Here is a 25,905-nt window from a genome sequence, read left to right as displayed (position 1 = left end):
AAGAAAGTTGTAGTATAGTATGTAAAAAAAAAAGTCATAGTATAGTATGTCGAAAAAGGTCATAAAGAAAGCTGTAGCATAGTATGGAAAAAAAAAGTCATAGTATAGTATGTCAAAAAAGGTCAAAGAAAGTTGTAGTATAGTATGTAAAAAAAAAAAGTCATAGTCGGATGTCAGAAAAAGTCATAAAAAGTCTTAGTATAGTCATGTCAAAAAAAGTTCAAGTATAGTTTGTCAATAAAAAGTCACAGTAAATATGTCATCAAAAAGTCTAAAAATTCTAATTTGGCTCCTGGTGAAAACTTCGTGGACGTCTGGATCTTAAATGGTAAGAGTAAAAAAGTGACCACACACTAGCCCGTGCTGAGTTAGCAGCCTGTCTCCAACAAGCTTAACACCGTTGAAGAAACACTAATCTGTACTGTGAAACTGCTTTATTCTTTGTTTTTACCTGTGTTTATCACCTGATCTGTTTGTTTTGGAGAGGACGAGACCTCTGTAGATAATTTGACTCTAAAAACCTCCTGAATGATGAACACTGAAGGAATTTCAGCTTTTTGCAATCTGCAAACCTCACCAAGAGATGCCACTAAATCCCTCTAAATCTTGCACACTGAACCTTTACATGAGAAAAAAATAAAACGTCTGCTGGCAGTAGCTTCATATTTACTGTACAGACATGAGAGTGGTGTTGATCTTTGCATGTAACATATTTCTTAAAATGTTAAACTACTGCTTCAAGGTGTTACGCATTAGATGTTATGTCTAAAACTGATTTTGAACTCACAAAAGGGTCATTAGCAGATAAATGATCAGATGACTCACCTTATAGCAGGTGACCTGGTCCAGTGGCCGAGGCCCTCTGTTGCCGGTCATGTTATTTTGCTGAGGAGCAGCCATTGCTGTGTGGTTCTGCGGCCGCAGGCCTGGACTGGAGTTGGTCAGTTGGATTAGGGAGAGCGACGAGCGACCGATGGTAGGCACAGGCTGCAGCAGGAAAAACAAAGAGACAAATCAGCTTTTGCTCTGCTGTTCAGCCACCAATGGTCAGGTAGATAACATGGAGCAGAGGTGCTGTGTGTATTCAGGTGTTTCCTCCTTACCTTCGTCTGGTTCTGGATTTGCTGTGGTAGAGGAGGCTGTTCAGAGGCTCCCATAGGCAGCTCAAAGCGAGGGCTGTAGAAGAACATCTCACTGTTAAATCTACGTTACTGAAAGGTGAAACTAACTCAGCACATTTGGTCAAAAAATATTTTACTGGATGACATAAGTCCTGAAAAAATAAGACAGAAAGAACTATCCCAAATTACAAAACCAAATGCTAAAACAAGTCATAAGTAGGGATGTCCCGATCTGATCTCACAGCAAAGCAACAAGTGCAGCCATCATCAGCTACGTCTCCACCAGTCAACACCCTGCCCACCACGAAACATCACACACCATAAACGACAGTAAAAATATATACTGATGTTATGTATGTAAGTTCGGAGCACTTGCTTCAGCTCAGTGTGAGTCTCTCGTGTTTTACTGTCATCTCTGGTGCATGGTGTTTCACCACGAGCGAAGAAGAGACAGACAGTGGTCTGTTACACTCAACACACCACTGTGGCAGATAAAGCCAGAACTGGCATTGAATTATGACGATTTGCATTTTTGTAGGAATATTTTTAGCATATGAATGTTATTTATTTATTTATGTTTCTTATGTTATTGCTGCTTTGATTTGTCTATGTACTAGGTTGTATGATGTATTTCTGTGGCTGCAGTGTGGGTGTAGGGACAATAAAGTTAATCTTGATCACTGCAAGTACAACAAAAGCCCCGCGAGCAAAACGCAAATTCGAGTGGATTAGTCTATTAATCTTATTGGTGCGGAAAAAAAACAAAGACTCAATGAGATACAGTTCATTAAGGTAACAAAAGGCTGCATCAAAGCAACAGTTACAAAGGGAATATTCTCTCAAAGGGTAAAAGAAATTCCCTTGAGACAGCTGTAAAAGATAGAATTAAAGAAACATAAAGAGAACAGCTTGAATGCAGAGTTTGTTTCCTTGATGCATTGCAGAGTTATTAAATTATCCTACATATACATTGGATTGAGGAAAAAAGGGAGTGCTGCATTGAGTTAAGGCTCTGTGTAGTTAGCTGTAAAAAATATCCAGTGCTCTTCAAAGACGGGACAAAGACTCACTTTATGATAAAAAAACAACGACATATAGTATAGGCAGGCAATCCAGAAATTCATCTGAGGCACTCTGACTGTAGTTAAAATTCCTTTATTGTTCTTTATCCATGTACTAATAAAGGATTTTTAACTACAGTCAGAGTTCCTCAGATGCATGCCTGTACTATGGACTTTTACACTGAGTGAGCTGGCCAGGCATTGTTCTTTTATCTTTAAATATAAAGTGGATTGATTTTAATAACTTTTTGTGCCCTGTGCAGCTGTACTATCTAGGAGAATCGAGGTATCTGATCAGGACTATATCTGCAGCACTAAGTTTTACTATTACATGACTCAGATCGGGGGCATAAAATCTTGATCAGGACATCTCTACTCATAAGAGATGTCTTTTCTTTTACTTGCAACCATAACACATTATATTTTATAAGATGTAAAAAAGGATAACGTACTGCATAAATTTACAGGATTTCCCCTCTGGACAGAAGCCCACAAGGTAATTCATACAGATCACTCTTCTCGTGTGTCTGTGTCTGCAGTCAGGACCTGTGACAGGAAGATGGAAGATGGAGAGAGATCCACAACAGAGAGTAAAGAGGCTGCTTTGCTGCTGATGAAGACATTTAAACCAGCAGGGAGGGATGTGTATAACTGTATGTTTAGGGGGTGGTAATATCAGTGCAGCTGGAGTGTTTATGTGAGCAGCACGCACCGTGTTTGCAGAAGCCTCGGTCATACCAGGGACAGTCTTTGATCTTGGACTCTGGATCAATGTGCAGGAATGGACATTCCTTGTTGCTACACTCACCTGCGAGGGGCAACACACACATTATAAACGTAAACAAACACACTCTTTATATAACAATGCAAATACAGTCACTGAACTTTATGAAACATGAAGTCAACGAACCAAACTTGGAGTAGAAGTAGCATTCAGGCATCTTGGTCATGTCGTATTCGTGGAGGAACTCGCACTGGTCTCCCTTCTTACACAGTCCTCTGAGCCAGTGCTTACACACCACCGTCTTCTCTCCGCTGATGTGACGGAACGGACACATCCCACCTAGGAGTGCAGACGAAAACAGATATAACACCTTCCCAAGTCATGCCCTCAGGGCGGCCAGTGTCTTGCCGATTGCTGACCTTTTTCACAAATAAGGATTTTGGTGGATTTTTTGATGCCTTGGTTTACACATGAAATTAACATATTCAGCAGGTTTTTCCCCCGTGGCTCAATTTTACATGCTGGAGAGAAGAATGTAAAAAGAAGAAATGCCACCCTGCCTGTAGAGCAGCAACGATTAATCGATTAGTTGTCAACCATTACATTATTCAGCAACCAGTTTTATTATCTTTTCATTTAATTGCTTTGAGTTATTTTTTAGGGAAAAAAATAAGTTAAGATTCTCTGATTCCACCTTTTTAAATATTATTTTTCGGCGTTTTTGCCTTTAATCTATAGGACAGTTAAGCATGAAAGAGGGAGAGAGAGAGAGGGAGTGATACGCAGCAAAGGGCCATGGGCTGGAATTGACTCAGGGCCGCTGTAGCGAGGACGAAGCCTTTGTACATGGGGTGCCTGTCCTAACCACTAAGCCACCAACGCCCCTAATTGTACCATTTTAAATGTGAATGTTTTCTGGTTTCTTTACTCTTCTATGACAGTGAAGTGGATATGTTTGTGCTGAAGACAAAACTAGAACATTTCCCAAGAGATGTTGACAGGTGCCTGCTACCGCCACTGAGCACTAAGTACATGTACACATTAACTATATGTGCTGCATACTACATATATTAGACACTACATGTACTACAGGCACTAAGCTCTATGTACAGTGATCCATTTGCTTATGTGTACGCAACGCTGCAAGACGAGTTTCACAGCAAAATTTATACAGTAGATGAATAATATTAATAACATACGCAACAGATTATATATATATTTGCCTTGCTATTGCACAGGAGGCACCCAAACAAGACATTTGAGGACGTCACCTTGGTCTCTGGGAAACTCTGATCATCATTTTTTACCATTTCTAAACATTTTATAGACCAAACAACTAATCAATTAATTAATCAACAGCTTAATTTACAATAAAAACAGTCGTTGCAGCCTTTGTAGGCTTTTATTCATTTTATTTGTGAGCAGTGAATCTCAGCTTGTATTTGAATATGAGAACTTATCCTTGCCTGGTTAATTTATCTATAGGGGTCTAATGTAACGATGATATTGGGTGCATTGTGGGAAGTGTAGTGATTTTAAAGCTTGACATGTACTGTAGAAGTCAGGGTAACTCTGCTGCTTCAGTTTTGACCATTTATTAAAATCCATCTCTTGTGAGCACCCAACCTTTAAGGAAGTGAAACACAGGTGCTGGACTGTTGTCACGGTGTGTTTTTACCTTTCAGACAAGCTGCTCTCATGAAGAACTCACACACAGCAGACCCGGACTCTGCAGAGACACACATTACAATCTTAATAAACACATGGCAACACAACGCTAAGAGATGTCACTGTCAACCTGCCGTTAGCTACCATAGTTTCTATCGATTACTCTCACTATTGTTTAGCTAACTACATGCTAGCATCCGAGCACTTACTGTCCATGCCGGGGAAGGGCAGCGGCTGTGCTCCTAGCTGCTGCTGCACAGCGAGCTCCAGGTCAAACTTGAGGTGATCCACGTTAGCGAGCATATCCTGCATGTTTGCGGTTGTTTGTTGTGCTCCGGTCAAAGGAGAAATGGGAGTTTCGGTTAGCTAGCTAGCTAGCTTGCGATGGAGCTAGCAGGAACTTTCTCCAACAGCCAGCTAATGTGGCTAACGAGGCTAGCGACCCCACGATAAGCTAACACCGATCACTGAGCTTCCCGATGAGAAACCACAGTGGCCGCTGTTGTTTGTAGCTTCACTGGCTTGTTTTAAGGAAAACCTCCGAACATCAGTCGGTCTGTAACTTTTGTTTGTAACGAAGTGCTTCTTGTTCTTAGCTGAGGATTGATGGAGGGCGCGCGCTCACTGACCTCTGACTGGACGGAGTTAAGGCAAGACTAAACGATCACCGAGCGGTTCGTTGAACTCACAGCACAGTATTATGGTGGTTTGGTTTTTACTGGTTTAAATTAATCATTTTAAACTCAAATAAAATGTATCAACAATATATTACCGACAAATATATAATTGCAAAAGAAAAAAACGGTAATAAGTTCCCCAAACAAACGTCACGCCTCTGAGAATCAAATGGACTAAAAATCAAAATCTTTTTTCCGAATTACTTATTTATTTTTCATATTATTCAAATATGTTTTTGTCAAGTGATGTCTTTTTAATGTTTTTTTAAATGTCCTACATGACGATTTAAATGTCACCCTCCAGAAAAAGTTTAAAAATAAATAAATAAAAAGTGTAATAAGTTTCCCTAACAACCTTTACCCCTCTTAAACCAAACTGACTAAAGATAAAAATAAATTAATTTTTTCCCCGATTTATTAAGATTTTTTTTTCCATATTCTTCAAACATGTTTTTGACATGTGATGTCTTATTAATGTTTGTTAATAAAATATGTAAATAACTGTTATATACGTTTAAATTTCCCACATGATGATCTCACCCTCTACATGTTGCCAGAAAAAGTAAAAATAAATAAATAAATACATAAATAAATAAAGTGTAATAATAAGTTCCCTAAACAACCTTCACTCCTGACAACCAAACGGACTAAAGGTCAAAATAAATTTCTTTTTTTTTCCCGAATTATTTAGATTTTTTTTATTTTATGTTTTTTGACATTTGATGTCTTTTTGGAAGTTTTAAAAAAACATTTAATTAACCGTTATACGCATTTTAGTTTCCAACATGAAGATCTATGTTACTTTCTTCATGCTGCAAAAAAAGTTTACGACAGAAAAATAAATTTAAAAAAGTGTATTAAGTACCTGTCTTTACCCCTGCGGAAAAAACGGACTAAAGATTAAAATAAATTTCCATTTCCTCCGAATTACTTAAATTTGTTTTTTTCATATCCTTCCTTTTTTTATTTGATGCCTTTTTAATGTTTTTTTTAAATATTTAATTAACTGTCTGTCATATACGTTATTTCCTACTTGACGATCTAAAAAGTTAAAAAAAAAAAAAGAAAAAGTAATTAGTTCCCCAAACCAAATGGACCAAAGATAAAAAAAACTTCTTTTTTTTAAATATTTGATTAATCATATAAATTTTAATTTCCAACATGATGATGTAAATGATACTTTCTTCATGCTGCAGAAAGTTAAAAAAAGGAAAAAGTTCAAGCTCCCAATCTTTGCCCCTAAAAATGAAATCAACCAAAGATCAATAAATTCCCATGTCCTCCAAATTATTTAGATTTTTTCCATATTCTTCAAATGTTTTGTGACTTTTGATGTCTTTAATTTAATTAAATTATATAAGCTTTGATTCCCTACAAGACAATCTAAATGCTGCAGATAAAGTTACTAAAGAAGTGTAGTAAGTTCTCCAAACAACCTTTACCTCCCTTTTCCATATTATTCAAATGTTTTTGAATTTTGATGTCTTATTTTTATTTATGTCACCCTCTACATGCGAGCTCAAAATATTTCTATAGTTTTTTCATAGAAGAGGTTTTGGTTTAAAAGGAGTCTACACCATTTTGCAGTAACTGAAAGAACATACACAGAAGCAGTTGTTTCATTCATTATGGATTCTTTAATTGAACCAAACAATAATTTATCAAATTGTATTTATGTATACAGTATACGATAAAAGAATGCCCATGTAAGAAACCAATAGTCATCCTTCATGTTTTGGAGTACTGCCTGTGAGAAAACTTCAGAATCATAAATTTAATACAAAAGAACCAGTGATTTGTGACAAGATTAAAGCTTAAAAGGTACAGTGTCAACATTAGATAACTGGAGAACAATGACGTCTGCAAATCCTTCTGTCCACGCTGAGACTGAGCTGTTGTGAGGTCGTGAGGAAGCGTCTTGATTTGAGCACCGATTTAACAGGTGTACACTTACAACAAATACACACTTGAAACAACACCCCATTATATTTGGCTCAATAATGTTTGTCACAATCATCAGTCCAGCATCCTTCAGTGTCTGACCCGCTGCCCTCTACAGCTCAGGTAGGCCAGGCATGGGGAACTGACCGGCAAAGGCCTCCACCTCCAACCTGATTTCTGATACCCGCTTCTGGAACTTCTCTCCCTGAGACAGCGCCTGAACAAACTCCTTCAGAGTGGCCTTGGGATCCAGGCTTCTCTGTATCTCCAAGGTCAGCTCGATACCTGCAGGAGGAAGGAAAGCAAGTTCAATTATGTGACATCATGTTTTTTTTTGGTGAATGGTTTTAAATACTACAGCAGCTATAAGGCTCAGTTACCTGAGCTACAGAGAAAAAGCTAATCTGCAAATTCACCATTTCATGTTTGCAATTGAGAACAAAACACCAAAATGTAACTGTGAAATTATTAAAACGCTGAATGTATGACAGAATTTCTTTGAGTGAAATCTATTTTTTTTAAGCCAAACATTTGTTTGATTTAAACGTGAAGAGAACATGGAACAAACTTGTAACTTTGCACACAAAATGCCCACACATAGACCCCTTTTGACACAATTTTTCATGGTCCGAAGAATGAGTCCACATCGGTATTTTGACATCTCAATATAGCAACAAATTGCAACCTTGGCTTGCCATCTCTCTCCGATTCTGCTGATGTTTAAGCTTTTGAAATTTGGCACAACATCAATCACACCTTGTACATTTAGCAGGAAAATGGAAATGTCCATGTTTATACCCTTTGACAACACATTCTCACTCCGACCTCGTCACATATCATTTGGTCATGGACTTTCCACGTCCACATACGATGTGCAAGGTACCCTGGGTGAGTTGGTTGTTGACGTTCTGGGACACTGTGTCAAGTTCTGCCTGTTACATGCATTCTCTTCTTTTAAAATACACTTCTGTTTTCACAGGAAATTTAGTGTTTACATAAAGTCTCTTTAAAAAATAAATGCACTAGGTCGCTACAACACCGGGAATTGACCTTTTTTTCCCCCTTCAACAACAAACACACATGGTTGGGTTTAGGCAACAAAAGCTCTAGAATCTTACGGGGAATGAACATCACTCCCACCAGCCCCAGCCGGACTTTCGTCCTTGTCCCGCCACGTTTCCCCCTGACATCATCTGGCACCATTAAACTATAACAGCAACCAGCCGCGTATCATGCCAATGTTAAAGGACAGCTTTTTTGTTGGTTTCTGACGCCGCAAGTCACTACCCAAGTGCCGGATTTCAATGATTTCGCAGTGAGACCAGGCTCACTTTGAGGGACTGTCTGGGGTCCCAAAACCACCCATTCTGCACTTTTTTTCCTTTTAAAAGGAACAGTGTAAAATATTTAGGGGGACTTAGTAGGGTCTAGCAGTGAGGACTGCAGACTGCAACCAGCTGAAACATCTCCTGATTCAAATAATTTTAGTGTTCATTGTTTCAGATGTTTTTTAGTAGAAGTCAAATTATCTGCATTGGTCTCTTCCTCTACAAAACAAATGGAGATGATAAAATGGTGATACAAACTGGTACAAACACAGAATAAAGCAGCTTCATGTTAAAAAACACTCTACTCGCGGAGAGGCTGGTAACTATGGTGGCTGACTTGTTTAGGCAAATAGCCCTGTCTAGAGCCACTGTTTGGTTTGTACTTTCGAGGATGCTGTAGAAATAAGGTGGTGCAACATGATGATCTCCGTGGATGAGGTCCCGCTTCGTAAGTAGATATAAACCACTCATTCTAAGGGAAGGGAAATGCTTCAATTCTTATTTTCAGATGATTAAACACTAAAGAAAACATACTTATAATTTGGATCTCCTGTACACTGTTTTGTCTGAGTCACTATCAAATTTCATGGCTCTAAAAGTTATGTTTCTGAAGATAATGGCCGCTAAAATGCCTTCCTGTCTAACTTGGGGTTTTTTTGGTAGCTGAAATGACAAAACTCGCAGGGGCAAGAAACTATGCAATTCTCAAAATCAGTGACATCTTTCAGAATTTATTTAGTCATTTATTTATTAAGTTTAAACAAAATCTAAAACTTTAATAAAAACCTCTCATTTGACCTGGATTGACCCCATGGGGCTTTTAGTAGCTTACCTCTGTTAATGAACCCAGCCACCTTCTTGAAGTCTTCCTCCACCAGGCCTCTGGAGGTCAGAGCTGGAGAGCCAAACCTCAGACCACTCGGGCGCAGAGCACTCTTATCCCCTACACAAACACGTGTGTGGAAACATTAAGACTTCACAGAGACAAAGGATAAACTACTTTGCCACAAGATTACTCACGCTAAGGGCAAACACAACTGCATGTTTATCATACCAGTGCTAAAACACACACACTCTACCTGGACAGGTGTTCTTATTACAAGCAATGGCACAGGCTTCCAGAACCTTCTCAGCTCGCCCTCCATCAGTTCCTTTGCTGCGCAGATCCAGCAGGATCAGATGGTTGTCAGATCCGCCTACACAGCAGAAGAGAACGTGTGTTAAACTACAGAGATGATAAAGTTATTAGCTGCTATCAGCCGTCTTTTCAACTATACTAATGGAAAACAGACATGCAGAATTGTAAAGGCAAGTTTTAACAGTTATCATCATACTTTTCTTTGTGGTTAATGCAATTTGCTTCTGTACAATGACAACTGATACTGAAGATATGTTTCAGGTCCATTTGTGTTTGTAGAGTGGACTTGTGGACCTGCACTCACCAGTAACAATCTTGTAGCCGTGGTCAATAAGAGCGCTGGACATAGCTTTGCAGTTAGCGAGGACCTGCAGCTGGTAGGCCTTGAACTCTGGTGTCATGGCTTGTTTGAGTGCGACAGCAACACCTGCCAGTGAAACACATGAACTTTGATGAGATCGATGCTGACGTACTAGAATGACAGTCGAGATGTTAAAGAGAGAAAACTGATGAGGTGTACCTGCGATGGCGTGATTGTGTGGTCCTCCCTGCAGTCCAGGAAACACAGCCTGGTTGATCAAAGACTCCAAGTTGTATAGAGTCTCCTTCCCCTTGGCGTCCACGCTTCGCACGCCTGGAGGAAGGAAATAGAAAGGCAGAGAAAAAGAAAAATGGAAAGGATGAACAGAAAGAAAAGAAACACTGATAACCAAACTAAAAACACACGTGGTTTGTCTTTGCAGAAACATCATATTTCATTTCTACCTTTCCTGTAGAAGATGAGTCCAGCGCGGCAGCCACGCAGCGTCTTGTGTGTCGTCGTGGAAACAATGTCACAGTGCTCAAATGGCGAGGGCACGACTCCAGCAGCCACCAGTCCACTGATGTGAGCCATGTCTCCCATCAGATATGCACCATTCTCATTAGCGATCTGCTTCAGGCGGCCGTAGTCAAGGTTGCGGGAGTAGCAGCTTGTTCCTGGAGAAGAAAAAAGACACAGAGGTGAATGTGAATGTTTTCATGACCTTTGGATGCACACTCCTCCTCATCTGATTGGTTTGTTTGCTCGGTGACAGTAAACAAGTAACAGCAGAAGTACCTGCGATGATGAGTTTGGGGTGGAACAGCCGAGCGTTTTCTTGCAGTCTGTCGTAGTCGATGTAGCCAGTTTCTGGATTCACCTAAAAACAGGACACCATATTATATCAAACACATTAAAACAAGCTAAACCTGATGTACAGGGCATAAACACAACACAGAAATAATTAAAAGTATCCTCCTGAGACCTGAACTTTTATGTGGTATGCATTTTTAATTTCTCCTCGCTATTTGGGGTCAATAAGACCTGACAAGTGTAAGAAACTAAACACTGTCAATGATAGTTAAGTCCCAATGTCCTCAAACAAGTCTACACTCTACATCTTTTCAATTCTCTGTACTATAACATCATTACACTATTGTTGGTAAATGCCTATAGGAATCAACTAACTCTTCATTCTTAATTGTCTTGTTGTTTGTTTGTTTGTACCCAAGACTCCCTGGAAAGCAGTATTGATACTGAGTGCATTATCTTGGTGAAAGGATAATGTAAAGGTGCCTATAGAATCAAGGATTGGATAACTACAAGGTTAAAATGTCATATTTTTCTCCTGTTTTCATTCGATCAAATTATGAACCTCTTGTTTAATTTTTCCAGCTCTCACGAGGAGCTGCAGGCCAGAGCCATGTGCACATACCTACACTAATCAGGACTAATCTTATTCAACCTGGTGCAGGATTCCATAATCGAGAAGTACCAGCTACTCCAAACTTTAAGTGTGTTTCAGAAAGACAGTTTTTTCAGCAAGAAAGAAGAAACTGCTTGTTTAAATTATACTCTTAATACTCTTAACACAATCATGAGAAGTAATTCATGATATTGTCAGTAAACGCCGTTACAACTGCCACCTCCACATTAAGAGCCTTGCACCTCAATTCTTATTTATCCAACAATTACATAGTGGTTCCCAGCTGGTCCAGCCACAGGTCCAGATTTCTCCTTAGTCATTAGTTTAAGGACCAAACAGTTTAATATACTCAACATCATACTTAGGTTTGGCCATGTTGTTGAGCTAGTTTGCTGTCTCTGTTAAGTGACAGTACGTAAATAACTCACTATACTGTGTCAGAAATTCACTGTACTTCAAAATAAAGTGTGTTTTTTCCACTTGCGGTCCATTCAGAATGGTCCCGCCACCCACCAGTTGGGAACTACTTGTGTAGAGTTACTATTTTTAACTTCGATTCGATTTCCTGGGTGACTGTTTCGTACCTTATACGGCATGGACTCGAAGAAGATGGATGTTGCGGAGATTTTTTTCTTCTCAGTCATGAAGCCGTGTGTAAGGTGACCTCCATCAGGAAGGTCCAGCCCCATGATCCTGCCGTGGGGCTCCACCACAGCCGTGTAGATGGCAAAGTTAGCAGGTGAACCTTACGGGGAGCACAAACAAATGTATGACAAAGTTTAAACACTGATCACATCAATCAGGCTCTACACCAAACAGCAAAGGGGTTTCATATGTTTAATCTCTATCTGATACCTGAGTATGGCTGCACGTTGACACCCCATTTCTCTGAGTCCAGACAGTAGGCCTCCAGCGCCCTCTTCTGACAGAGTCGCTCCAGCTCGTCGACATGCTCCGTGCCACCATAGTACCTGGACACAACGATCATACTGAGCATTACTGCTGCACTTATCTGTTATCAAATAGCTAGAATAACGCAGAATGCACCACTTATATGATGTAATCAAACATTGGAATTTTAAAAATAAGCTGAATAACTCTTGTACCTCTGACCAGGATATCCCTCAGAGTATTTGTTGTTCATACAGGAACCCAAAGCCTCTAGAACGGCTCTGCTGGCGAAGTTCTCGGACGCTATCAGCTCCAGACCATACGTCTGCCTGTGCTTCTCTTTTTTGATGACGGAGAACACCTGAAACACAAATACTGTGTTATTCCGGGGACAATAACAAGCTGTCACACAAGCTCTAAAGCACTAAACGATAATGATTTTTGAGTGCTGTCACTACTGCGTCACCACTCCAGGCTCAGACCTTCTATTCTTTAAATCCACTGAACACAAACCTCAGAGTCGCTGATGGACAGAGGCTCCAGCATCATCTTGTTGTGGGAGTCCCATGTTTCTTTGCTCACAGTGTGGCCGTTTGTCAAAGACATGGTCGCTGTTTCTCTGGTCGTGCAGAGTGGTGGAAGTCTATAGGGGAAGATAATTTCTTAATTAGAGACAAGATAAAAAAAAGTCTTAGAGATAGGGCGGGGCAATAGCCTATATCAATATTGTGATGTGAGACTAGCTATTGTCTTTGATTTTGGATATTCTTGTCAAGTGTTGTATTTTCCTAGTTTAAATGCTGTATTGCAGTAACGTAATTTAATTTTCTGAACATACCAAAGTTAAGTTTGTCCTAAATTCTTTTGTTTTACGTCATCATATCTGCTGCTGGAGGCGGGGCCAGATTAACTCATGAGCGGGTCAACACTCTTTTACGTATTAACCTAACTGATTTAAGTATTCACTTAGATTTTGTATACATTTCATTCCCCCAAGCGCAGCTGTAAAGACTTCACTGCAATGCAACAGTCTGTTTCTACTATTCTAAGACAAACGTCAGCTCTATTGACTCGTCTCATGTTTACATCATGGCCTCTTGCACCTGAGGCTGGTAAAGCCTGCTCTATACTTGCTGCAACAGTTTTCTTACAGGGGAATAATAATAATCAAGTATAATATTAAGTAGTTACTCCTTGATTCTATTCAGAAGAAGGGCAGATACTGAGTACACTTTATTATATCAGTCGCGATATTCTGCATCATCAAACTGTGTTGCCCTTAGAAACTAACTTTAAATGACACTCATAACTGCATAAAGACATAAAACAATGTCAAAGTGAGACATCTTTTTGGCACAAAGTTGCTTTAAGGGAAGACACCCCTGGTGAATAGGGTAATTCTTTAACCAAGAGAAACCACAGTGAAACTTGCCCAGTTGATTACTTACAGAGAGACAACATTTTTTTATGTTTGAATATGCAAATGAGGCATTATCTAATTAAACATGCACTGATGTGCACACTTTTCCAGAACAAAAATATGAACACTGGATCACAGGCTCAAAATTCTTGTTTCATTTTGTTGACATGTTAGAGTCAAAGGCTTCTACAGAGGGAATTTTAGATCTTTCTTTTTATCACTCCATAATACAATAAATACTGCCATAAAAAAACAACTTTCACCATGTTTTTATAGGAATATAAAGTTATATAAATCAGACTATGAATGATTTATAAACCAACTCCTCTGTAAAAAGCCTAAGAATATAGACAGGAATAAAAATGGAAAGTTTGGTGTATGTAAGTGTTACCTAAGTGGAGATTTATAGATCGGAGTGGGAGTAAAAAATATTAATTTTGAGCAAATTTGCCTTTAAGAATATGTTTTGTAAAATTTCACACATTTTTAGACAGAAATTAAGACACTGGGGTAGAAATTGTATTTAATAGATATCACCATGAAGCTCCTCCAGTTGATTACTTACACTGAGACAATACTTTTTTGTATTATGAGCTCTCTGAAAATGAATATTTAAATATGCAAATGAATGGGTATCTAATTAGCTATATGCTCTTTGCATGGATTTCCAGAACAGCAATCTCTTAGGGCTACTGTGCCTACTTGGGTCAGCACTGATGATGATTTTACTCAATTTTATGCACTTTAAGCACCTTTTTTTGTGCATGGATATCGTAAATACAGACTATTTTGCATTGATCTCAGCCCCTGGACCTTTATATGGCTTGCTAGCCCAGTTAGATTGCTGTGTAGGTATGTCCTCTGCCGCCAGAACAGCAATCTGAAATAAAATAAACACCTAAATGTATATTTTGGACAAAGCACAAAATCTCAAAATTGACCAGTGCATGAAACCACTATATTTCACCTCTTGCATAAGAAAATATTTTTTACATGAATGTAGAATACAGTGAGTGCTGTTGACTAACAGACTGTCACAGCTCCATTGTAACAGCCCTAAGCCTCAAACAAAGGAGGACACATGCAGCAGTGTTGCAACCATCAGCTGACATGGCCTCACCCGTTAAACTTTGAACCTCTTCACAGACTGATAAGAAACTGACCTGCAGAGACAGTCTAAACAAAGGTTGCATCAGGTAACTCAGATAACACGTCTATTATTCCTTGAAGTTTACAGTTGTGTTCACACTTGCCAAAACTTTATTTGAGCCTCCCAGTCCTGTCTGCAGAGGTAAAAGTCACTGCAGGTCAGTTATGCATGAGTCAAATGCTGCTCATCAGACGGTGGGAGCGCATGATTTTTGTTAGGGTGAATTAAAGGTGATTGGGACATAAGGTCGAGTGGGACAGTATAACAAAACAGGTTTTATTCTCTTGCCTTAGGAGTAAAGAAAATAAATAAATAAACACATAAAAGTAAGCCATACCTTTGAAACCATGTAATCAAATTGCATTTTTTTTACCTGAATGAAATGCATTCATTGAATTTTGGATTTTAAGTTGCTGGGTTTTTTTATTTTTTACCTCAGTTAAATGAATTCAATGAAATTTGATGAGAGAGAATTTCAGCAATAAAGCAAACATAAAATGTGCATGTGGAAATATATCCAAATATCAAAATTAATTGTGCAATAGAGATGCACACACTAGCCTGAATCACTGATTAGATATGTTGTCTCAAAGGTCTTGTCCCAATCACTCAAATGTTACCAAAAAAGGTTTGGGGTCAGTTCAAACAAAAGGTTATGTCACACTAACTGGGTCTGTGATATAACCTCCTTTCCTCCTCAAATGGACAGGTAACATCTTCATTATTATAGAAATTAATTGGCCAGAAAATTACCAGAAATCTTCAGCTAATTTTTTTTAATTTACGCCATTAAGCTTACAGAAGGAGGACATTCAAAAACTGTCCCAATCACCTTAACTCACCCTATCTTTATTATGTGCTCTGGTCCACTGTCACACAGCATTTTCTAAACATTTATAGAGTAAGGTGAGCTGTGTGAACTTTACCTCTAGTGCTAAAAATACCCACAAGCAAACAGTTTGAATAAACAACTACTTTTACCTTGTTATTTCTGACAGGAAACTAGCATAAAGTTTGTTATCTCTTATCAGTAGTGACGTATAGCCCGCGGGAAACAAAGCAAACATATCTGCATATGGTGCCAAATACGACGTTTAAATACAAAACCTAACGTTAATTCTTCTTTAAGACGTATTTCTACCTGCTAAAACAAACATGAACTAGTTTCCATTGTGTTTTCCTACTTTCCATCGTGTCTATAAAACATTGACTTAGCTAGTTAACTCACCGGTTGAAGTGAGGCTCGCGCCGCGGTCACTGATAACACTGGACTGAGATCTGACCGCAGCTCAAACAACAGAACCCCAGAGGATAAAGTCCGCGAAACTTTCAGCCAATCAGCGCACAGCTTCTTCTTCTTCGTCCTTTGATTTTAATCCAGCATGTTCGGAACATCTCCGCCACCTTCAGGTCAAGTGTGGACATTACAGCTCACATTAGTGGCAGAATATTGAAATTACATTAAATAAATACCAGTGTTAGGAAGGCTACTTTTAAGATGTAATTGGTCAGATTAGTCGTTTTTTAATATTTTTTTATTATTATTTTATTTATTATTATTATTATTATTATTTTATTACATTTGATTACTTTTTTTTTTAACACTTTTCTAACAATAAAGCACAAGGCCACAGGTCAGCAACCTTCACTATCAAAAGAGCCATTTTTGACCAAAAATAATCATTAAAAAAAATCTGTCTGGAGCCACAGAACATATTTGAACCCTATAATGAATAAAACACAGACTATTAAGTCAAAATTAGCCACTCAACATCACTAATAGGTCTAAAAAAGCATTCATTAAAATGTTTTTGCATCTTTGGGTATCCTGAAAAGGGCTACATAAATCCAATAATTATTATAATTATTATTATGTTTCATTACAAGGTGACAACTCTGCAGTGGGCTGTTTAGGATTATTTCGAACTTTAACTCTGCAGAGTTGACGGTGAGAGCAAATGAAGCTGTCCACACACTACTTAATTCTCTCATCTCCTCCGAGACTTTAACTTTTTTTGGATTTGGAAACATAGCCAGCTTAGCTAGGGATATTTAAGACCTGCCAGCGCTCTTGAGGTTTGGCAAAATTTGGAGGAAAAGATGCCAGGTTGCAGATGCTTGAAGCACACATTGGTTGATGAAATGTCTTTTTTTTATTTTAAGTGCATAGGTGCATAATTTCTTTATGTCAACAACAATGATAAATGTAAATTAAAATGTAAAAAAATAAATAAATCTGTATTTATTTCCATATGGTTTCTCTGTCAAAGCCACAGGGAGCCACTAAAGAAGTGCAAAATGTGGCTCCAGAGCCGCAGGTTGTCTACCCCTGCACTAGGCTAGGCCAAAAGAAGGCATTCCTGCACAGCAAAAAGATGCAAAGCACCATACTGAATGTTATTCTACAGTAGGGATGCACAATAATATCGGTGCATCATCAGTATCCACCAATATCAGCTTTAAAATGAACCATCAGAGTCGGCTAACATGCTTTACCTTAATTTGTACAATGAATAAATATCAAATACATGGAAAAGAATTATATATCATGTCTCCATCTGCTGGTGGGCCGTCACAATAAGAGTATCCATGCATGCATGATGTTAATTCCACTACAGAAGAGACTTGATCACTAAAATTTGCTGGGGAAAAAAGTGTATATATTGATATGAGTATCAGTTATCGGCCAAATGAGTTGTTACATACCGGCATGTCAGATGTTGGCAAAAAATCCAATATTGTGTACCCATATCTTTATCATGGGCAGATATTATATGATTATAAAAGGCCCCACCACCTCAAGACACACTCACTTTGTGGTGGTGTTTATGCATCTTGTTGTGGTTTTGTGACTCTTTGTGGTTGTTTTGCCCCTTTTTTATAGTTACCTTGTGTCTTTTTTGTATTTCCTTTGTATTTTGTGGTCTTCTTAAGTCTCTTCCTGGTAAATTTGTGTTAATTTGAGCGACATTTTGCAGATGAAGGCTAGTTGGGCCCCTGTACCTGCGGCCGTGAGATGCATCCATGATCTTCATGCTAACATCTTTAACTCCAATGGTCCAGCTCTTTTCTTAACTGTACTTGCTGCTGGTGTCAGGGCCAGACTAACCCACTCATTCTTATCTTATCTATTTTTGTGTCAGTCTAACTGACTTAAGTGTTCATTTAGATTCTGTATACATCTTATATCCCTAGGCGCTGCTGCAATGCCTCCTCTGCACTACTACTATTCCAAAGTAAACATCTGTTCTATTGGCTCATCTGACGTTCACATCGTGGACTCTTGCACCTGAGTCTGGTGACAGCTGCTCTAAACCGGTCCTGACAGTTTTCTCACAGGTAAAAAAATAAAGCAAAGAAAGAAATGTACACATTTTACTGGTTTCATCATATTAATCTGAAATATTTCCATGAGTCAGTTATATACAAGTTAGGATCCCCCAAGAAAACATAGTGGCAAAGCTCAGTTAGCAAAGTCATAGTTGTACAATGACAAGTATACCAGTATTAATATCTTGTACGAGATCATAGGTTAGCAGGGGTTCATTCCAAGTGTACGTGAAGACCGATGTTTTCTCAATTGTAGCTTTACTTCCTGGCGGGATCAGCGAGGCCATTATTCCATGCCAAAATATACACACCCCCTCTCCACTGGTGTCGTCGCAACCATTTTCCAAATGGTCATATGTTTACAGTAATGTCGACACCATAGCTCTTCCTTTAAAAATAGTCAAATATATATATTGCGCCAGTCCGTGAACATGTAAAAATGCCTCTGATAAATACTCTGCATCATTTCAGTGAGAGGGAGTTTACTCCTCGCGCCGCCGCTGCTGCTGCTGCCGCTGCGTCTTTTGCTGTAAGCAGAAAATAAAAGAGACACAATCAGCTTAACACTCCATGGACATGTCACTTAATCAGTGGCAGTGTGGAGACTGTGGCTGCTATATGAGTGTATCTTACTAAAAGACTGAGGCTGCATGTCCCGGACAAAAAAAGTCAGCATCCTCTTCAATTAATGGCCCATACAGAAGGCATGGAAATAAAATAACACCACTTTTCTTGTACTGTGGTCTAGAGTTGGTTAATCCCAGTGTTATAAGTATGATAAGAAAGAAAGACCAGACCCTTATTTCATTCTAACATACTGTAACCTTGTTTTGCTGCTTTGCTTACTTAAACAAGACAGAGGTTAGATTTATGCTTTATTGTTCGCATTTTTATGTACCTTTTTTCCCCAGCAAAATTACTGCATATATGCAGCTTTTTAAACATTTGAAAACCTGTTAAAAATAGGTTATAGATTCCTTTGCCATAGAGCGGTGCAGGAATGAGTCCTAAAACCTGGTAATGAGTTCGCATTTTAACACTCCTGGTTCCCTTGTCTCAAAGGCAACAGGTTTTTTAAATGGGTTCTTGGTTAGATGCCTGAAATAAGGTCTGTGGTTAACACGCTTAGGTGGTTTTCACATTTTGTTCTCCGCCGTAAAATACGTCAGTACATACTTGTGAATTTTGAAGCTTTTACGTGACTTAAAAAAGGGGCTGCTAACAAGTGGCTAATGAGACTACAGAGCATCGTCAAGGTGACCACAGCGTTACAGCCGTGCTGAGAGGGCAACGGTAAGTCATGCGTCCATGGTGTGGTTCATTTAGAGCCTAGCGTTAGCTTTTTACTTCTGGCGATGGGATTTAAGCCTCAGAAATCATAAAAGTGGTGCTCGTTTGTGAAGATAATCTTGCTGAACTAAATGTGTTTGTATCATAAATGTTTGTTTGCAACAGAGCTGTTTTTCTGTAATAATCCAAAATCCCATTACCTTTTCGATAAGGGAACCAGGCAACTTTTGCAATGGCCTACAAACATATGCCATCCCTATGATGACGGAGATAAATTTACCACTCAAAATCTTTAGTCATGTTTGAATCAGTAGAGCTTTGAATTTCAGACAAAGGTAGACAGACGCAGGCTTCTCACAGATTTTGCTCACTTAAATGACAGGCTCAAAATGCTCTACTAATAAGGTAAAGGCCAGAAACACATTTAGAATCCTAACAGGCTGAATCATCACATATTTAAAGGACTATCTTTTGTAGCAGAATGAGATCGTGTGTGTAGAGCAGATTCTAGTCATCTAAAATGATAAATCATACATGAAGTATGTTTACATCATTTTTTCAATATTATTTTTGGGCCTTTTTGCCTTTAATGACAGGACGGTGTCAAGTGTGAAAGGGAGAGAGAGGGGAAGACACGCAGCAAAGTTGCCATGGGCTGGAATCGAACCCGCAACCGATGCGACAAGGACAGTGCCTTTGTACAGCAGAGCAGCAGAAGGAGTCAAAATGATATAAACAGGGGCGTTTAGAAGCTCAGCGGGTAGAGCTGACTCCTTGTGCTGCTCTCAGCCTCATTTTGGAGACAAGAGAATGTCGAACTCTCACACACCACAAGATAACGTGTGAACAGTCCATGTTGACCTGACCTGCTCTACTTTGTGAACAATAGTGCAGTTTCTTCAGTAGAAACGAGCTTCCATGGCCTCATCAGGTAATAAACTGTGTTGTGTTTTCCTGGATTAGGACACTTTATATTTAGACTCTGTATTACACAGTCAAGACTATAATATTGGTAATTATCTCGATAAATGTTTTGCTCACCTTTTTTCTCTTCTTCTTTCTTTCTTGCCGCCTCTTCTCTCTGTTTCTTGATAATGGCGAGGCGAGCGAGGTCGGCTTTGGCCTGGTCCGTCTTCCCTGCCAAGTGCATCTTCATGTAGCGCTCCTTCGCTTTCTGCTTCTCAATCTCCTCTCTGTGCCGGAGTGTGTGTGTGTGTGTGTGTGTCAAGGTGGGGAGAGTGACATAAGCAAAGTCATTGTTAAACATGGGGAATGAATAGACATAAAACAACCAATCAGCCTTTTGTTGTTAATGTCCTAATTGCTACATAAAAAGCTTTTCCACTGTGCCGTCATTCTTGCGTGTATCACCACCACACCATTTTCAGAATACGCTACTAATATGCTTTTTTTAACCACATAACATGTTGACATTTCTAGCACATAATAAATAAGACAGTAGAGCTGGGTATCAGTGTGTTATACTGCTCCATACTACTCCAAATGTCAAGGCATGCAACTTCTATGTTATAGGTCCAGTGTGTAAGGTGAGGACTGCAGATTGCAACCAGCTGAAACTTCTCCTGGTTAGAATTCCTCCAGTGCTCATTGTTGAGGAGGTTTTTACTGGGAGCCTAATTATCCGCAGAGGTCTCCTCCTCTCCAAAACAAACAGACCAGGTGATTTAAACCAGTAGAAACACTGAATAAAGCAGTTTCACGTTAAAAAAAAAACTGTTTTTCCATCTATGTCCGTGGCAATATTCGGAGTAACTCCTCTAGATGTTAACTTAAGTAGAGCCCAAGCAGACATCGTCTCTTGCTGCTCACTTCTGGACAGAAGGCTCATCCTGTGTAAATGGAGGAATTCTTCACCTCCAACATACGGACATTGGATCAAGGATGTTATGTCTCATTTACAATTGAAAAAAATCTGCTGTTGTATTAAAGGATCAACTGCATGCTTCTTTGACACTTGGCAGCCATTTTTAACGTTTGTGGCAAATATGGAAGCTGAAAAATTGTGATGAAATATGTTATACTCCCCTACTTGTGTCACACAAGTTTTTTATATACATAGATATTTTTTTTATTCTTATTCATTTATTTGTTTATTTCTCTCTTTCTTGTCTATTAGATTTCCTTAGACTTGTCTGGCTTTCTCTGTTTGTTCCTGGGTAGATAGGTGGGTGGGGTCGTGTTTTTGTCCTTGCTGGCTCTGTGTTTGTTTGTTTATACTCTGTGCATCTTTATTGAATTACCAATAAAAATACCTTGTTAATAAAAAAAAAAAACTCATGGCGGAGGGGCTGCCAACTACAGTGGCCGACACAAAAAACATAAAAAAAAAACCCACCTATGGCCCTATCTACAGTCAGTGTTTGGTTTGTCCATTCTGAGCTACTGTAGAAACATGGCAGTGCAACACGGCAATCTCCGTAGACGAGGACCTGCTCCCTATGTAGATATGAACTGCTCATTCGAAGGTAACCACAACAGGGAATTCTTATTTTCAGGTGATTATACATTAAAAAAAACCCAACTTATTATATTCCATTTATGCCCTAAATTCTTCACACTGGACCTTTAAGATGTTTAAATTAATACTTTGTGTAATAAATGAAGTTCCCGTTTAGCACCAATGTGATGCGACACCACACACACACACCTCTCTCTCCTTGATAACTGCTTGGGCTCATCCAGCTCAATCTGCGTCACCTTCTTGGACTTCTGAGCCACTCTGTTAGGATTCTCGATTTCTATCAAGCCCTCCACGCCCGCTCTCCTCCTCTGCAAACACATCACAACAGCTCAGACAGAATGAAGTAATGGCTTAAATGTATGAAGTGACTACATGACCATGAGCCTAAGGCACAGCCACGCAGATGTTACAATGTGCTTCACAGGTGCACACTGATAACAAATGATTATACTGTATTAATGCGTGTTTGATAACAGAGCAAGGAAATGACAGAAACAGTGTGGCTGTACATCTGAGTTTTCATCGTCGCTGTCTTCTGATCCTGATGCCGGAAGCTTCTCCTCTGCCGCGTCAATCTGAGCTGCACCCCCCGCCTCTTCTGCTTCCTGCTCTTGCTATAACACATAAATGAGGAAGATAAAGCACACAGGAGAATGTTATCGAACCAGTGCATCCGGTCAAACAGCAGCTGCTTTCACCTATGACCTCCTCTACATTCTGGCTGGTGGAGTGCTAATGAGAGTCTTTTACACCGCGTTCCAAATTATTATGCAAATTGTATTTAAGTGTCATAAAGATTAAATTTTTTGNTTAACAGCTGATGACTTGAAAATTATGCTGACTGTCATTTGCATCGACTATTTAGGAAAATCAGAGTAAAATATAATTTGCATAATAATTTGGAACGCGGTGTAGAAAAACACTCCAGCAATGTTAAGTACCACGACCAGTTTATTCAGTTACATAGTTTACTGTTTCCAGTGGCCAGAATGTTGTTAAACTGCATTTTGGAAAGTGTAGGATCCAGCATTTTTAGAGCTTGACCAATACTTAAAGGGACAGTTCGGATTTTTTGAAGTGGGGTTGTATTGAGGTACTGATCCATAGTCAGTGTGTTACACAAAGAATATGACAGTCTAAGCAGGCAGGAGCCCAACACGGAAGCTAAGCGGTACTGCTGTGGACAGCTTAACTCAACTCAACTCAAATTTATTTATAAAGCACATTTAAAAACAACTCACATTGACCAAAGTGCTGTATCAAAGGAATAAAATGCTAAAAACACATACATGAGAGGCAACATAACTGTCACGGCTCACACATTTAAAGACACAACACACACAGGCACTCATCAGGGGGACTCAAATGCTAATGAATAAACGTAGGTTTTCAGGCGGGACATAAATGAGTGAGTGGAGGGGGCGGATCTGATGGGGAGGGGGAAGCTGTTCCACAGTTTGGGGGCAGACACAGCAAAGGCATGATCACCCCTGAGCTTGAATCTGGAGCGTTAGAGGTAGCCAATGGAAAAGAGGCTATGGGTGCCTGTGAGGAGTCTGGCAGCGGCATTGTGAACCAGTTGGAGGCGGGACAGAGAGGACTGACTGATAACAGTGTACAGAGAGTTACAGTAGTCTAAACAGGAAGAGATGAGTGTGGGTGAGTCACTGAGGGAGAGAAAGGGCTCTCCCTGAAAGAGCCAGTTCAGGGAGAGCACCTAAAATAATCAACATCAGTTTAAGTGTATGATATGTTGGGAGTATATTCATCGCTTTTCTTTTCCATGATACGGCCCATTCCGATGGGGAAGCAACGCTCTCGTCAAAGCCACCAGTCTCCATTGACAGGAACTAATTTTAGCTCAGAGACCACGGGAGCTGCTGGTCCATCATTGCCTTTATCGGTTAGTTAGTATGTGTGATTGTGTGACTGGTGAATCAGAACTAACCCCTTAAAACTCCAAAGTCACACCTTTGAGGCAGCGGTAGACGAGCAGCTCCCGGGTTCAGTGATGATGAATAACTATTTTTCTCAATGGAGTCTGGCTTTGAAGATAGTGGTATGACAGCTTCATTTTCATGATGGAAATCACTGTCTGACATTAAGGTAAAGCAGCCAAAACATTCTAAATAAAGCATACACTTATGCTAATATTGATATTTCAGATGGGACTTTTTTAGGTGGCTAAAATAGGTTTTGTTGCTGGCCCCCATCCACAGCAGTAGATTGCTAAACTTCTGGTCTGTGCTGACTGACATCTACTGTATGTAATATACTGTTTATAGACAGACAGAAAGATGGAACTTTATTGATCCCAAACTGGGAAATTCTTGTGTTACAGCAGCAAGTAATCAAACAGTGTGTGGACAGTAATATACACATAAATACCAGAAGACAAAAACAGATCACAATATCGAAAAGTACCACATAAAACCCCACTTCAAAACAATCTGAACCCTCCCTTTAACCCTTTGAAACCTGAGCAAATTGGCTTGATTTCTTTTAAAAACATGAGAAGAGGGCAAGAAGCAACGGAAAAGGAAGCAACCCCCCAAAAATAGCAAGAAAATAGTAAAAAGAGAAAATTAAAAGCAAGAAAATGAGTAAAAAACAAAACAAAAATAATAATAAAAAAAGAGAGGAAGAAAGTTTAAAACAAACAAATGAGGAAATGACCTGTAAAGAGTGCTTAAGAATTACAATCATTCTGTAACATAATTTCAAAATGTAATAATAATAATAATACATATATAGTTTTCCTCTATATTTTCTTCATTTTTCAATTTCGGGGACATTTCTTACCAAGTTGCTCATTGCCTTGTTTACCATGTGTCTGGAAGAAATCACATTTGAATCAGGTTCAAAGGTTTAACTACTCACAAAAGGCGTCTGAAAGCGGCACAAGAAATGTGATGTCATTTGCTCGGTGTGTGACACGACTCAACAGTCTTTGGATGTAGACGGCACCAACCTTTTTCCTCTCCTTCTCTGCCTTCATCTGGGCATCTATCTCCTCAGGGCTGGTGTACGTCCGCATGCGACCCTTGTGGCCACTTTTCCTACCTTTTCAAAAATTCAAACAAAAGGACAAAATACAGATTCAGTATACTGGGGATAGTGTACAAACAGAACAATGAAAAAAAAAATACAGATATTAAGTGTGTTGATAGCTTTTTTTGTTAGTTGAAATAGAAAGTAGTTTCACATTTTGCTAAACATCCTTCAGGAAGACAACAAAATAAACTTTTTATTGCTACATTTACATTTATGAGTTTACATACATTTCCATCATTGCTATCAAATTTATCATAAAACAATATATGGTTTCTTGTCATGAGGTAAGAAGAAACCAAACACCACACTTTCCCATAATGATGTGAAGTATTTAAAGATATGATGATCTGCAGAGCTCTTGCCAGATTTCTTGGTGTGAGAACAACACCAAAAAAGGTGTAAAACTGTTTCTGAATATGAATATATGTTATGTCTTTCTGTAATATCTGCATCTAATGACAGGCAGGGTGCCACCCTTCCTACCTGATGAAACATGACATCACACATAGATTTGCATACACAGTACACCTGTGGCAAACCACAGCCACCAGACATGTGTCAACTGAAGCAGACCAGTCTCTAAACACCCTCAGTGTTTGTTTATTGTTTACAACACCACCCCAAAGCACAGGTATGTAAGTTAAAGAAGCATGTCGCCTGGATCGCTGCCTCCTGGTGTTAGGTGGCTAACAGCAGGTGAACACATTAACAAAACTGGTAGTAACACCGTGTAGCGTGTTTGAAGATCAGTCTTACCTCCTTTGGGCATGTTGACAACTTAATCCTGTAATAAAAACTCCGTGACAACTCAATACTGACAGAGAGTGTCAAAAAAAACAGCAGCGCGAACTGACAGCTGGCTAAACTCACAGTGGGGATGAGTATCAAAATACTTTGAGTAGT

General features: G+C 39.2%; 3 protein-coding genes across 4 annotated transcripts in view; all 3 read right to left on the bottom strand.

The window, feature by feature from the left end:
- cpsf4 (cleavage and polyadenylation specific factor 4) overlaps positions 1-5,229 on the bottom strand; it is an 8,503-nt gene extending 3,274 nt beyond the window's left edge. The window contains exons 1-7 of the mRNA XM_050069756.1: positions 4,784-5,229; positions 4,585-4,635; positions 3,093-3,245; positions 2,895-2,990; positions 2,635-2,728; positions 1,104-1,176; positions 826-987 (exon numbers count right to left, since the gene is read on the bottom strand). Coding sequence (XP_049925713.1) covers positions 826-987; positions 1,104-1,176; positions 2,635-2,728; positions 2,895-2,990; positions 3,093-3,245; positions 4,585-4,635; positions 4,784-4,886 — 732 coding nt within the window. The 5' untranslated portion in view covers positions 4,887-5,229. The remainder of the gene's footprint in view (positions 1-825; positions 988-1,103; positions 1,177-2,634; positions 2,729-2,894; positions 2,991-3,092; positions 3,246-4,584; positions 4,636-4,783) is intronic.
- Positions 5,230-6,865: 1,636 nt separating this feature from the next.
- Positions 6,866-16,231, bottom strand: shmt1 (serine hydroxymethyltransferase 1 (soluble)). 2 transcript variants are annotated; one of them, XM_050069755.1, is made up of 12 exons: positions 16,075-16,231; positions 12,790-12,919; positions 12,492-12,637; positions 12,241-12,356; positions 11,970-12,130; positions 10,758-10,839; positions 10,424-10,636; positions 10,179-10,292; positions 9,963-10,085; positions 9,600-9,716; positions 9,353-9,463; positions 6,866-7,477 (listed from the first exon to the last, which is right to left on the bottom strand). In XM_050069755.1, exons 2-12 carry the CDS (start codon positions 12,880-12,882, stop codon positions 7,305-7,307), a joined length of 1,449 nt encoding a protein of 482 aa, XP_049925712.1. In that variant the 5' UTR covers positions 12,883-12,919; positions 16,075-16,231; the 3' UTR covers positions 6,866-7,304. The 2 variants fall into 2 exon arrangements, with proteins under 2 accessions (XP_049925712.1, XP_049925711.1); XM_050069754.1 differs by lacking the exon at positions 16,075-16,231 and adding an exon at positions 15,828-15,928.
- A 1,976-nt stretch (positions 16,232-18,207) lies between these two features.
- Positions 18,208-25,901, bottom strand: pdap1b (pdgfa associated protein 1b). The gene is made up of 6 exons (XM_050069757.1): positions 25,759-25,901; positions 24,920-25,011; positions 22,458-22,562; positions 22,135-22,256; positions 20,508-20,659; positions 18,208-18,703 (listed from the first exon to the last, which is right to left on the bottom strand). The coding sequence occupies exons 1-6, from the start codon at positions 25,769-25,771 to the stop codon at positions 18,639-18,641; spliced, it is 549 nt and encodes a 182-aa protein (XP_049925714.1). The 5' UTR covers positions 25,772-25,901; the 3' UTR covers positions 18,208-18,638.
- Between the last annotated feature and the right edge of the window lie 4 nt (positions 25,902-25,905).

This window comes from Epinephelus moara, chromosome 18 (genome assembly GCF_006386435.1).
Source record: "Epinephelus moara isolate mb chromosome 18, YSFRI_EMoa_1.0, whole genome shotgun sequence".
NCBI lineage: Eukaryota > Metazoa > Chordata > Actinopteri > Perciformes > Serranidae > Epinephelus > Epinephelus moara.
The sequence above is the reverse complement of the archived record's forward strand: the minus strand, read 5'-3'. Positions and strand labels throughout refer to the sequence as shown.